At 35.2% G+C, this 15704-nt stretch overlaps 1 protein-coding gene across 1 annotated transcript in view; it reads right to left on the reverse strand.

Moving 5' to 3' along the window:
* The window catches only part of LOC114325142 (protein Abitram), a 187100-nt gene extending 185300 nt beyond the window's left edge, over positions 1 to 1800 (reverse strand). Inside the window, exons 1-2 of the mRNA XM_028273094.2 lie at positions 1514 to 1800; positions 1305 to 1442 (exon numbers count right to left, since the gene is read on the reverse strand). Of these exons, the coding sequence (XP_028128895.1) occupies positions 1305 to 1442; positions 1514 to 1565 (190 nt within the window). The 5' untranslated portion in view covers positions 1566 to 1800. The remainder of the gene's footprint in view (positions 1 to 1304; positions 1443 to 1513) is intronic.
* Positions 1801 to 15704: the final 13904 nt, after the last annotated feature.

Here is a 15704-nt window from a genome sequence, read left to right on the forward strand (position 1 = left end):
AATTAACTTTTAACTATCAAAAATCGCCATTTTGAAGCTTTTTTTTTGAATACTGTAAATTTGCAGTGTCGTACGGATTTGATAAATATCAAAGTCAAAAAATTTCAAAAAGTCAATGCTTGTCAAAAATTTCGCGAATGTTGAAAAATAAAATAACAATATCAAACTCCTCCAAAATGGTTACAATAAATTTGAATGATGCGCAAAAGCAAGAGCAATTGCCAAACTCGAAGAAGGTTGGTTTTTAAGAAAAGTTGCTGCAGATTTGGACGTAAGCTATATATGTGCATATGAAAAATCAAACAAAGATTGGATAATTTGGGATATATATAAAATAAAATCGGTATTTTTAAACCAGACTTCCTTGTTTTCATTATTAAGACCATAATACATTCTATTCAAAAAAACTTCTTTTTATACTTTCCATTTTGTTAAACTTTGTAAAATATAGGTAATACCTACATATTTATATTACATATTTTAATTTTTTTTATTTTAATCAACCTATTCTAGGTACACCACTGGTAACGTCACTTTGACGTAAAAGGTGCATTTAAACCAGTTTAAACAAGGTAATAATTTAAAAAATCGGCTCCTAGATACGTAAGCCTGTAAACTATTAAATGACCGTAACTGTACCTGGATTATTCCAAGTCCTGAGAAAAATGTTACTTTCCTGGACTATTATAGGGAAGAGCAGGAGCTAAGGAGGAGCACATTTGAGGTTATGAATTATTTAGATTTTGGAAAATAAATAGTTAGATCCGGCATAAATCGGTCTACCTTTGGTGACAGGATACAATGGAACGAATAGTTTTTGTTTTCCTGTTTCAAAAGTTATATGGATAATACCTATGTAGTTTAGAAAAATATAAGCTATTTTCTTAGCGCCATTTACGGGTTCTGCAGATTAGCAGAAAAAAACCAATAAGTCTAGTGAAACCAGACAAAATAATAGCTGAAAGGGAAGAATTAAAATAATTTGAAAATATAGTACTTAGCCAAAAAATATGAAATAGGTACATATAAAAAAAATTAAGTATGCTGTACATTCACCCCATAAAAAACTAAAAATATCAAAAGATGACAGATTGCAGGTGAAAATCTTTAAATACTCAACCTATAGGACCCTGAAATATATGTCGTTGGATGAATGAAAAATCCTTTAATATAAAAACAATACATTTCATACTATTATTCACTGACAAAACATGTACACTAAATTAAAAATCCACAAATGTTAAATAAAACTACTAGGTATTAATCTACTCATGCAAGCAAATATTTTAATTAAAAAAACTTACCCTCTACTTTCAAGTGACACCCTTTTTGCGATGCACTACATTGTTGAACAAATTTTTCCTTTTCCGAATCAAAATTAATGCAGGGCATGTCACCCCCGTCGGAGCAAACATAACAGCGAAGACCACTAGACAAACCACCTAAAAGGGAATTTTTTTAATTGATTCAACTTTAAAAAAAAGACCGAAATATCTTTTGTTTATAGACGCACCTTTGAATGTTACTAAAATCAGCAATATAAATTTAAGCTTAGATCTCATCATTTTATAAAAAATGTGTATGGGAGACGATGAAATAATCACAAATCTAGTAGAGGATTGATAGACCCGTATGACTAGAATAGAGACTTTAATTAATTTGAAGAGATTATCGGGAAAATGAGTTGTTTAATTTTTGCAAACGCATGGTACGGGCTAAATTCTCTCTCTACCAACTCTCTCTTCCACTCAGCCATAGAACTGTCAACCTACAATACGAATAGGAACACGAACACTACACAGACTTCATCCGAGACCGAATGTCTGTTTGAATTTGACTTTACTAGATTCTAACTGCTAGGCAACTTTTATCACAAGACGCAGTAATACGGGTTGCCTAATAGGTAAATTATACGTATTATAGAAAGAAGTAAAAATAGTCTTTTTGGCTTTACCAATAATTTATGCAATAAGCATTCTAAAACTATAGATGAGTGATAAAACTTTTAAATTATTTTCAATTACGTGATAATAAATCCATAAAAAGTAGACAGTAGACATACCTATTAGGTATTACAGGTTACACAATCATTTCTAATCAGTAATTAAGTTAGCCATTTTTGTCTTGTTGTCCTAGCAATTCAAAAATCCTCTGTATGTAAACACAGAAAAACAACATAAAATATCGTTATCTTTGTTTATCACCCTGGAGCATTTATAATTTCAGGAGACACTAGAAACCGTCTTTATGCTGTAAACAAGTCTAATACCATGGTCGGCCTAGCCCAATTGCCACAAACAATAATTTTTTTAATTGTTTATTGTTTATACATTCTAAGATTAATTTTATTTTTTGATAGTATTTATTTATTGGCTATTATTTTGAACTAAACAAGCAGCTAAAAAACAGAAATTTAAGCCAAAACACCTAACTGACAATATACAGAATACTCAAACTACCTGTGCTGACATATGGGTCAGAAACACAGACCATCTCCAAACATACGCAAATCCTCTGCTCGTAACAATTAGAGCTCGTTAACACCTGAGAGCCTCTATTCTCTGTCCAAGTGTCAACAGAGGTGTAGGGGTGCCAAATGTGACGTATATATTTGTTTTATCGACTACAAAAGGGCATTTGATTGAGTTATACATGATAAGCTCATAACTATCTTAAAAGAAGCGGGATTAGATGATAGAGACTTGAGAATCCTATATAATTTATATTACAACCAAACTGCTAACAATAAAGTGGATGACCATGAAGCAGTCTTCATAGATAGAGGAATGTAAGGATGCATTCTGTCTCGGGTTTTATATAACACCTATGCTTTTCTTCTTAAGGTGCCGAGACCGCTTGTCGATCGTTGACTCTCATGTTGCCCAGCATATTAACAATCACTGTCTTATTTACAGCAGCGCGAAATAGTTCAGTGCTAGTTTTCCCAAACCATTGGCGTAGGTTTTTAAGCCAAGAAGTTGTACGGCGCCCCACACTTTTTTTTCCCATTATTTTACCTTGCATGACAAGGTGACAGTGGTGACGCGTGACTTTTTCTGAAGTGTTACCAAAACCAGATGCAAAAAATCTTATTTAAAAAATGAAGATATGGCTAAATGTATATATACACTCACCGGCACAAAATTCCGCCACCAAAAATTTTTCATTAAGTTTGACAATCTATAACTTTATTATTTGTACTTCGATTTTAAAGATTCTTGCACGAGTTTGTAGGTACATGTATTGATGTCAATTGCTATTATTCCGGTAACAAAATATTTTTGCTTAGATGGCATTATACGGGGGTGAATGTAAGCGTTGTTTTTTGTCCTAAATTTAAAAAATTCTGTGGAAAGATTGGAGTGCTGATTTTGTTTCATACTCCTTTTGTATTATCCTGGAGGTATCACTAAGGTCTTGTTTTTTGAATTATCTGAAAATCTCTTTTCTTGTAAGAGCTGTAATTAAAAACAATGCCTTGAAGGTTTATTTAATTAAAAATATCAAACGCACTAAAATTAACAAAACAAAACAAATTTAACAACAAAACAAAACAATTCAATAGCGGTTATGTCCACCTCTTGCAGCAAAGACTGCTCGCAATCTGTTTAGCATCTAATAAAGATGTGTTTTCCTTGCCTGGCGAATAGCCCGATATTCCTCTACCAGGGCCATAACTGTACAAAATTTTCTGGAGGCCTAGGATGACGGCAAATAGCTTTTTTATTCATTCCATAAATGCTCAATATGATAGAGATCTGGGCTGTATGCGGACCATTCTAATCTTATCAATCCAACCTCAATTGTATGAGTCAATCAGTGTTTTTATTTACAAAAAATGGTACAGCTCTTACAAAAAAAAAGATATTCGGATAATTCAAAAAACAAAATGTTGGTTATGCCTCCGGGAAAATATGACAGGACTATGAAATAAATTCAGCTATTCCATTTTTCCACATAATTTTTTAAAATTAGGAGAAAATACAACGCTTCCTTTCACCCCTGTACAATGACATGCAAGCAAAATTTTTTGTTACCGGAATAATACCAACCAATGTGAATACATGTACCTACAAACTGGTGTAAGAATCTTGAAAATCGGAGCACAAATAATAAAGATATAAATTGTCAAACTTAATCAAAAATTTTGGGTGGCGGAATTTTGTGCCGGTGAGTGTAGCTTCAATAATATTATTTTGTATATTACTTGAAACTCTCGAAAAAACAGATGTTTCTAGATGTTTGAAAAGATCATTTTTGATCTTTTTTGGCAATTAACGTTAACAATTCCCTGTAATTGCCTGGATTGTCAGAGTCGTCGCACTCAAAATGACTACGAAGCGCTAGTTGTTGTTTGGCCCATAAACATACAGTATCTATTATAAGTGTACTAAGGATATACCTATCTATTTTTTTTAACAAACTCATTATGTTTAGCATTATTTGCTTTAAAAGCTTGGTTAAGAGAAATTTTGATTTTTGTTTTGCCAAACTGAATCAAATTGGGTATAAATCTTCATCTTACATGTAGGTAACGGAGAAATTTCATGTCTCCTTTTTAAAAATCTAACACTATTTAAATCGTGAACCTGGTCCACCCATTTTTCTGTAGAAACCAGAAAACATGGCCAACAATACAGTATATTTTTCTTGCAACCATAATATAACCAAGGATTTTTACTGTACCAACTAAATTTAAAATATCGAACTACTTTTGTTGATTCCTTTTTTAAATTGTTTAAAATAGGTATTTCTTTTTTAATCTCATTTTTGATTCTTCTTTAGCGGCGAATCGATTGAGGGTAAAATTGTACATGATCCGCGCGCCTGCGCACACTGACAGTATGTAGTTCTGACAGTATGTAGTTAATTGCTAATCTTTCAAGATAGGTATGTATGTATCTGTAACCGTGCAAATAAGTCATTAAAAGAATATATTACTGGTTTTAGGAAATGTATTATTTATTATAATTCTTGTGTTTTTCGATTTGTGTTTCCCTGTAGTAAAATAATAAAATATTATGTAAGCATAACATTTTTACACTATATGTCGCCGTGTTGTGTAATTATATCCGAAACTTACATGTCTATTTCTAGGGCCTCGCTGGAGTAGTGGGAAATGCGTCAGCACTGAGATTGGAAGGTTGCGAGTTCAATTCCTGGGCGATTTATATATATTTTTTTTATTTTTGGTTGTTTTAATAAAAATTTTTTGAAAGTGGTAGATAAGAAAGTTAGTTTGATTTTTAAATAAAATACAAATAACCTTTCAAGTATATTTACTTCGTTTAAATTACCTATTATATAATAGAAGAATATCTTCTTACGTGCGTACAAAGTACACACACATTCTTTTTTTTTCTTCAAAATTATATAAGGAGAATTACTTTTCAAGTAGTTGATCGATTAAGAAGCGACACCACTCATCCATGGTTAACTGCACGCACACTTTTTATAGGTACTGTCACCAATTTTAAATGTGGTAACAGCGCTATTGATACACAGCGCGCTTATGCCGTCGCTTCTTCAAAATTTTCAGTCACTAGCCGGTCCCGAGCGCCAGCGTGGGTATATAACCATTGTAACCAGAAATGAGTCTGGTAACAGAGTATAATAAAGTACAACTGAGTCACATAAACTCGTCAATATTTTCGTGTCTACGAGTAGTTGGCTATTTACTGAGTTAGGTACTATTACCACATAATATAATAATATATTTCTATTGGTAAAAATATTGGTACATAGAATTATTCATCGTCATAAAATATTTATTTGCAAGATTTTTAACTGTTACCAATGGTAACAGTGGTTACATGGACGCTTCGCTAGTGCAAGGTGAAGTATGTCATATTCTTCTGGGTGACGCATTACATGACCAAAGTATTCCAATTTGCGCCTTTTAACCGTGTTCACTACTTCGCAACTTTTATTCAAACGTTGCAAAACCCTTTCGTTTGTGACTCTTTCTACCCAACTGATCTTCAGAATACGGCGGTAGACCCACATCTCAAATGCTTCTAGGTTTTTTACCAGCGATTCTGTCAGGGTCCATGCTTCAACCCATTGGCGTGCTGGAACTTTTCAAGCGGCCCGGTGATTTTATAGAAAAGCGGCCTCCCATCCTCATGGTACTTCCTATCATCAGAAATTTTTATTCATTATTTATAATGAAAACTTATTTCACCGGCCTCAAGAGGCCGCGGCCTCTCGGTGATTACACCGATTTATTTATATGGCCAGCACGCCACTGCGGCAACCCCGTAAAGTAGTAGTATATAATATGCACTCTGAACATATCTTCGAGCAAACAATACGAGAACTACAGGAAGGCATATTAGTCAACGGAGTGTGTCTAAACAACATTAGATTTGCCGGCAACGCAGTAGTTTTTGCGGATATCTTAGATGGTTTGCAAAGAATAATGTCGCGCATATCAGTTATAAGTAGAGATCATGGACTTGATCTTAATACGAAAAGAAACAAAGTATATGGTACCCAGTAAATACACGGCTGTTGGTTAACCAACAACTAATTGACAGGGAGGACAACTACTTATACCTTAGTAGTCTTAGTATTTACCAATATATAAACAGCCAATGGGACCACTCTACTGAAATAAAATAAGGCATAGAAAAAGCAAGATCTGCGTTCGTAATGATCAAGTCTGTTTTCAAAAGTTACGATTTACTACTTGTTACCAACATCTCTGTCATCAGATGCTATGTATTTTCTACGTTATTATACGGGCAAGAGGCTTGAACAATTTCTGAAGATTCTTTAAGAAAACTCGAAGCCTTTGAGATGTGTTGTTACAAACGCACTTTAAGAATTTCATGGGTGGATCATGTGACTAATGTTGAGGTCCTACGTAGTATGGGCAATAAATGTGAGATTATTAATACAATCAAAGAGTGCAAACTAGAATATTTTGGCCATGTTACGTAGAATGAATAGAGATATGACTTACTGTAACGCATTATTCAGGGCAAGGTATTTGGAAAGAGAGAACCAGGGAGAAGAAGAATATCTTGGATTCAAAACCTAAGAAAGTGGTTCAATACATCTACAACCGGACTATTCCGAATAGCAGCAAGCATTAGAATAGCCATACTGATCGCCAACATCCGGAACGAATAGGCACCGCAAGAACACGATGGTTTTATGTAGTTTGGATATGTCTTTTGGTTGGTGTTTAATTGGAAGGTCCCAGCCCCCCCAACCACCCCACAAGGGCAAGTTCCCCCAAGGCAAATGTCTATATCTAGTAACAGATAACATTTTTAGAGGAATAAATTAAAGTACTATAAAATTCAGAATGTATCAGCATTATATCGTCTATAGGCAGATTGTATGGAAAGACCATAAAGGAAAAATTAGAAATATATTATACAGGATAAAATCGGAGAAGACCAGGCAGGTTTCACAGCGGTGAAAGCATGTGTAAATATTTGCAAGCTTACAGAAAACCTGCTTGGTCTCTTGGTTTGCATGTTTCTAGTTTGTTCTCAATTCTGGCAGTGATTATTGTAGCAAATAATTTATACAGGTGGTTTAGAAGACTGATTGGCATATAGTTTTCGAGGACTATTTGATCTCCTTTCTTATGTATGAGGAGCGTTAGAAAATTATTTCATTCAGCTGGTATGGCTTGGTTTTCTAAGCATATATTGATTAGGTGTTTGATTGCCCTGATGAGAACAGAGCCTGCGAACCTTGATTCATAATATTTTGTTCTGTATGTTCTGTTGGTAGAAGCCGTTGTTAGAAAATTGGATATAAACGGCTGTATCAGTATTAATACACTATCTATGCAAATATCCGCATATGCGGATGATGTTGCCATAATAAGCCGCAACAAAAAGGTATTAAGCTAAAAAGCTATAAATCTGAAACCGAAAGCTACTACGTTTGGTCTATATATAAATGAAAGCAAAACAAAATATATGGGGTGCACAAAGTCAAATCAACATGAGAATCTGAAGGTAGACAACCATACCTACGAATATGCCTCCACTTTTCCCTACCTAGACCTAGGCTCAATATTAAATGAAAATAACAACATCAGTCAAGAAATACAAGCACGAATTCTTAGCGGTAATGAGTGCTTTTATGCATACAAAGACTGAATGAAAAGTAAGTTACCGAATCGTGAGTCCAAGCTAAAAATCTACAAAACAGTAATTAGACCAGTGGTCACATATGGATGAGAAACGTGGACCCTCTCAACCACTGATGAAAATCATCTGATAATATTTGAGAGCAAAATACTAGGAAGATATTTGGACCAACCCAATGCAGCGATGGTTCGTGGAGAATTAAAATGAATCATGAGCTGGATGAACTAATGCAGAGCGCAGATATTGTTAGATTTGTAAAGTCACAAAGACTAAACTAGCTTGGTCACCTAGAAAAAATGCCAGATGATCGAGCTGTACAGGTAATCCAGAGATTGGAAGCCCCAAGGAAATAGAACAAGAGAGAGGCCCCGTAAAAGGTGGATAGACGACGAAGAGGGGATCTTAAAACCAAGAAGAAGGAAAGTATCCGACAGGGCAGAATGGAAGAAAATTGTTAAGCAGGCCAAGACTCACAAAGAGTTGTAGCGCCATTAGAAGAAGATGTTATGTCGGAGTTAAATCCAGTTTATTTGTATATAGTGTTTTATAGAATTCTCCCACTATCTCTAGCATTTCCTCTCTGTTGGATGTTAGTTTGCCATTCTTTCCCATTGATTTATTCATCATTATCATCATCATTCTCTTTGCCTTATTCCTATGCGGGGTCGGTTTCCCTAATTGCATTTCTCCACACAATTCTATCCTGGGTCATATCAATATTAATCCCCTTTACCAACATGTCCTGCCTAATCGTCTCCCCCCACGTCTTCTTTGGTCTTCCTCTCCTACTCCTTCCAGGAATCTGCACTTCAGCTACTCTTCGTATTGGATCATTAACGTCTCGACGTTGTACATGACCAAACCATCTTAACCTATGCTCTCTCCCCCACTTGTGGCAATTGGTGCCACACCTAGACTTCCCCTAATATACTCATTTTTAATTTTATCCTTTCTTGTCACTCCACTCATCCATCTAAGCATTCTCATCTCCGCCACATGCTTTCGTTGTTCCTCTTTCTTTGTCACTGCCCAACATTCAGTTCCGTACATCATAACCGGTCTTATGGCTGTTTTATAGAATTTTCCTTTCAGCTTCATTGGAACTTTTCTGTCACACAACACACCACTCGCTTCCTTCCACTTCATCCATCCAGCCCTAATTCTACTGCATGCATCTCCATCTATTTCTTCATTACTCTGTAATACCGATCCCAGGTACTTAAAACCATTGCTTTTTACAATCAGTTCACCATCCAAAGATACCATTTTATTTGTAGTATCTCCATCTTTAAATGAACATTCCAAATACTCTGTCTTTGTCCTACTAAGTTTTAAACCTTTTTCCTCCAGAGCTCGTGTCCTCTGTTCCAGTTTTTGTTCTAAGTCTCTTTCACTATTTCCTACTAACGCGACATCATCAGCATACATTAAGCACCATGGAATGTTACCCTGTAGTTTCGCTGTTATCTGGTCCAAAACTAATGAGAATAAATACGGACTAAGCACCGAGTCTTGGTGCAATCCTACTTTCACATGAAATTTATCAGTCTCTCCCACACCTGTCCTAACACTAGTCGTTACTCCTTCATACATATCCCTCACAATCTTTACATATGCACCAGGGACTCCTTTCTTATTGAGTGCCCACCACAGAATCTCTCGAGGAACTCTATCATATGCTTTCTCAAGATCAATGAATACCATATGAGCGTTTGTTTCTTTACTCCTGTATTTTTCCACCAACTGCCTTATAATGAAAATTGCATCTGTTGTTGATCTGCCCTGCATAAAGCCAAATTGATTCTCGGATATTTCGGTCTCTTCACGTATCCGTCTATCAATTACTCTTTCCCATATTTTCATGGTGTGGCTAAGCAGCTTTATAGCCCTGTAGTTTGTACACTGCTGTATATCTCCCTTGTTTTTGTAGACAGGTACTAGTATACTGCTTCTCCATTCGTCTGGCATTTGTCCAACTTCCATAATTCTATTAAATAAACCTGCTAGCCACATTGTTCCTGTCTATCCCAATGCTCTCCATACTTCCACAGAAATATCATCTGGTCCGACTGCTTTTCCTTTCTTTATTTTTTGAAGCGCTTGAGCCACTTCCTCGTTTGTTATTTTGGTGACCATTGCTGCTACTGTCTCCGTTGGCTCCACAGGCTGTCTGTCAAATTCTTCATTTAATAAGCTGTCAAAGTATTTTCTCTATCTCTTTTTGACATCCCTTTCGTGAACTAGTATTTTATTATTTTCATCTTGGATACATCTAATCTGATTAAAATCTTTTGCTTTCTTTGCTCTCTGTTTGGCTATTTTATATAAATATCTTCGTTTCGCCTTCCCTTTGATTTATTACCACCTTGTAAAAAAAGCTAGTTCTGCCCTGTCACTATCGAAAATCCATACATCCGTCGTCATCGTTCCGCTCTCGGTTCACCGATAACAGTCTAGGAAATGTAAATAAACAGTGCCCCCCCACCAATGACACTATTTTTGACGTCAGTCGGTAACAAAACAACATCAACAAGAATAGCCTTGATTGTACGGTTTTAATGCCTGGAAATGGTTTGTTTACATAATTTTCAGTGAAGTTATTAATTTTCAAATCGAGTCTACTTTATTCCAGACTGTTTTAAAAGTGGTCGAAAAGTGTTGTGCGAATAAAATTGTTTTCATTTGGACGGTATTCGGGCGTATTCGTCAATATTTAAGTGGAACTACTTTTCGCTGGCGCATGTTTTTATGAAAGCACCCAAACAAGCAGTAATTGATGAGGTTGATATACTGTTTCAACGTTCGTTCGTAGCCCACGTTTCACATTCGTTACAACAATAGTTATATTGTATTTATTTGTTGGAGGGGAAGGTAGTGCAATCACCAAGATTGTTGTTTATTAATTTGTGTTTTGAAATAGTGTTTACAAAACAATAAAAGTGTAATTTCATGGAAATACGCCAGAGAATCGAAATGCCGTCAGCCGAAATGTGTAACATGACGTCCAACGCTAGTCCTCAGTTCAGTATTTCTTCGAAAGATATCGAAGGCCTAGTGCTAGAAATAAAGGAAAACCTTCGATTAACGACAGCATCTGCTACAATTCAATACAAGCCTATGCCTCGTGCTCGCAGTATATCTAAGAGGTCTTCTAGGGCTTCTCCATACAGCAGACCCCCCAAATGTAGTGACAGACGGTGTTGTGATCCGAACTGTATTGGTAAACACAAAACAACGGAAATCACCAGCGAGGACCCCTACGAACTTTTACAAAAATTCCTCAAAGATGGGAGTTTAGTTAGTGAGGCTGTGAAAAGAGTACAACTAGGAATAAGTACCAAACAATTTTATTATGACTCTGATGACGAGTGCAGAACACCAGTTTTCCGGTTTTTACCTCAGGACAAATAGGATACCTACTAAGTAAATATTTCATTTCAATATTATTGTTCCTTTTTGTAGGAAATTCAAGTATGAGTTGCGTCAGCAGGTTAACTTTGCTAAAATGTTATTTTTATGAACTTTTTGGTTAAGTTGGATGTTTTAGTTCTACACTCATCAACATAATCTACTGATATTTTATACTATTTAACCATGTCCATATAAACGTATTTTTAATGCTAAAAACCTTTTAAAATATTGCTTCATCTATATAATACAGTTTTGTATTTACAACTAATATTTAGGCCATCCACTTTTCTGCTGATTTGTAACCAATGTACATCTTATGTTTTTTTAAAACGTACTACAATCATAAATATGTCATTTAAGTGTGACATACAATAGATCAGAACTCTCTTAAACCCAAAAAAGTAGTTTTGTTACATAATACATACATTGCAGATTCCTTGTTACTTAAAAACTTATTTCTTAAAAAAATATTGAAATGATTTTTTTAAACCTGTTTGTTTTTGCCTCAAATAGGGACATTTATAGAACATATTGCTACCTTATAACATAAAGTAACGTTTGCCCATATCCAGTAACTGGCGCCAGTTTCACTGGAATGCCAGTGGCATGAAAAATAGACCACCTTTCTATTCAAGACAGCGCTGCACTGGCAACAAAAAATGTTTACACGATACCACTACCATGTCAGTGCGACTAGCACCAGTTACTGGATACGCATAAACGTGCCGTAATGCAAGTCCAAATTGAAGGGGTCAGTGCAAAAAAGTGGTTAAATCAGGTTTCTATTTGTTTTAAATGGTACCCATTTTCCCTTACAATGCCACACAGATGGCAGTTTTTAGACTATCTTGTGGCATGAACATTTAAAGTTTGGCTGATTAATCATACACTGGTCTGTAGAGACTGATAAGTATGGTGGCAGATATATACAGATTTTGGTTTTTTGGGAGCCATCATTCTGCTCATTTGCCTGGCTGGTAGAGCCAAAGTTGTACATGAACTGCGGGAAGCATTGTCCTCTGTCAGTGTTGGATTGGCTTTGGGTTTGTCCGTATATGGCTTCACGCTGATAATTAAGTCTTTTTTAGCAGTTGGCATCCACTGACCCATCTTTTTCATCTCCTTCTTTTAATTCAAATGCTAGAAGATTTGGAGGATATCGTCGGCTTACTGCCAAAACCAACTAACTCCACTTTTTAAAGTTTTGAGGAATCAACGTTTTAAACTTTAATTTTAAATGAAAAATCGTTTGAATTTGAAAATGATTTAATGACTGAAAAATATTAAAGTAAATAACATTATAAACGAAACATTTTGTTAAAAAATTATTAAAATGAAGTGAAAGCTAAAAAAAGTACAAAAAACATTTTTTTTTCGGCACTTGTCGGGTTTTGGCTGTACAAAGTTAGTCAACTTCTAGGTAACTTTGAACATCACTGTCCTCCATTATCAGGCAGTTGTCTTGTTTTGGCAGAACTAGAATATTGTAAATGAAAAAATACTATTTTATTTAAACAGAGATGTGCAGACAACTGCACATATCTGTTTTTGGCTGAATAAAAGTGTCATCATTGGAATTAGCTGTTTTGAGACCCTTCTGTTTCCCACATTTAAAATCTGCTTTGAAGTGTCTGGTTTCATCAGTACATTCTTTGATAATTATTAAGTACAAAGGCGTACTTAACTCAGAATCGACAAAAAGTGGAGCTAGTTGGTTTTGGCAGTAAGCCGACGATATATTCTTCCATATGGCGTTGAATACACATAGAAAAATATATCCTCTCTAGGCCCAACAATTGAAATTTCAGATTCTGATGAAGAATTAACACCATATGGAAGAATATAATCCTCCAAATCTTGTAACAATTGAATTAAAAGGAGATAAAAAAGATGGTTCAGTGGATGCCAACATGAGCAAAGATTATTTAAAAGAAAGACTTAATTATCAGCGTGAAGCCATATATGGACAAACCCAAAGCCAATCCAATGCTGACACAGAAAACGATGCTTCCCACAGTTCGTGTACAACTTTGGCCTCTACCAGCCAGGCAAATGAGCAGAATGATCGCTCCCAAAAAAACAAAGTCACGAAAAATGGGAGTTATATTATATTACATTATAATTAAGATAATTCAGCATTAAAGATGGTAAATCAACTGTAAACTTAAAAACGCCAGTTGCAGAGAAAGCTTTAAACACAGCTTTAAAGTGTGCTGCAGATTCTGATGAAGAACCAGCACCACATAGAAGAATATATCCTCTAAGTCCAACAATTGAAAATTTAGATTCTGATGAAGAATCAACGCCATATGGAAGAATATATCCTCCAAATCTTCTAACAATTGAATTAAAAGAAGGAGATAAAAAGATGGTTCAGTGGATGCCAGCATGAGCAAAGATTATTTTAAATTAATTATCAGCGTGAAGCCATATACGGACAAACCCAAAGCCAATCCAACGCCAACACAGAAGACGATGCTTCCCACAGTTCATGTACAACTTCGGCCTCTACCAGCCAAGCAAATGAGCAGAATGATGGCTCCGAAAAAACCAAAGTCACGAAAAATGGGATTTATATTACATTATAATTAAGATAATTCAGCATTAAAGATGGTAAATCAACTGTAAACATAAAAACGCCAGTTGCAAAGAGAAAGCTTTAAAGTGTGCTGCAGATTCTGATGAAGAACCAGCGCCACATAGAAGAATAATATATCCTCTAGCTCTAGACCAAACAATTGAAATTTCAGATTCTGATGAAGAATGAACGCCATATGGAAGAATATATCCTCCAAATATTCTACAATTGAATTAAAGGAAGGAGATGAAAAAGATGGTTCAGTGGATGCCAACTTTGAGCAAAGATTGTTTTAAAAAAAGACTTAATTATCAGCGTTAAGCCATATACGGACAAACCCAAAGCCAATCCAATGTCGACATAGAAGACGATGCTTCCCACAGTTCGTGTACAACTTCGGCCTCTACCAGCCAGGCAAATAAGCAGAATGATGGCTCCGAAAAAACCAAAGTCACGAAAAATGGGAGTTATATATTATAATTATTAAGATAATATAATACTTTATTTATTTATTTATAATTCATCATTAAAGATGGTAAATCAACTGTAAACTCAATAACGCCAGTTTGCATCTTCTGAAACCTTTAAACAAGGCAATAACAAGACAGGTCACGAGAAAAAGCCCATAACTATATGCTCATACACGAGAAAAATAAGCTAAGTCCACGCGGTACAGGAAAACAACAAGCTAAGTCCAAAACATTGAGACGCGGCTTCCTTATTTCAGTATCAATCAGACGGTCAGTCATAACAATGCTACATAAACATAATATTATTTGATTTTCTTTAATCTGGAGAATTAAAAAATTACTATGAAGCAATTGTTTTTATTGAACAGGGGAAAAAGCGGCTAAGTCACTACCCTTTAAGATACAATGCTGGATTCCCAGGGCTGGAATTATAGCTAAATTAAATTATTCGCCGAATGTGAAAAATATACCTTCTTTTATAGTTTTTTTGTTAGAAGTCTAAGACTCGAGTAAGCTACAAAGATACAACGGACGAAAAGATAAAACATCCAATAACTCAATATTGTTAATCTGTGACTTAGCCGGTTTTTTCCGTGTACCCTTCATATATAATGTAATATAATATAACTCCCATTTTTTGTGACTTTGGTTTTTTGGGTGCCATCATTCTGCCATCATTTGCCTGGCTGGTAGAGGTCGAAGTTGTACACGAACTGTGGGAAGCATCGTCTTCTGTGTCGGCATTGGATTGGCTTTGGGTTTGTGCGTATATGTCTTCACGCTGATAATTAAGTCTTTTTTTGAAATAATCTTTGCTCATGTTGGCATCCACTAAACCATCTTTTTCATCTACTTCTTTTAATTAAATTGTTAGAAGATTTGGAGGATATATTCTTCCATATGGCATTGATTCTTCATCAGAATCTGAAATTTCAATTGTTGGGCCTAGAGGATATATTCTTCTATGTGGCGCTGGTTCTTCATCAGAATCTGCAGCACACTTTAAAAGCTGTGTTTAAAGCTTTCTCTGAAACTGGCGTTTTTGTCTTTACGGTTGATTTACCGTCCTTAATGCCGAATTATCTTAATTACCTATTATGTAATGTATTATATTTCCCATTTTTCGTG

The sequence above is a fragment of the Diabrotica virgifera genome, chromosome 10, assembly GCF_917563875.1.
Source record: "Diabrotica virgifera virgifera chromosome 10, PGI_DIABVI_V3a".
NCBI lineage: Eukaryota > Metazoa > Arthropoda > Insecta > Coleoptera > Chrysomelidae > Diabrotica > Diabrotica virgifera.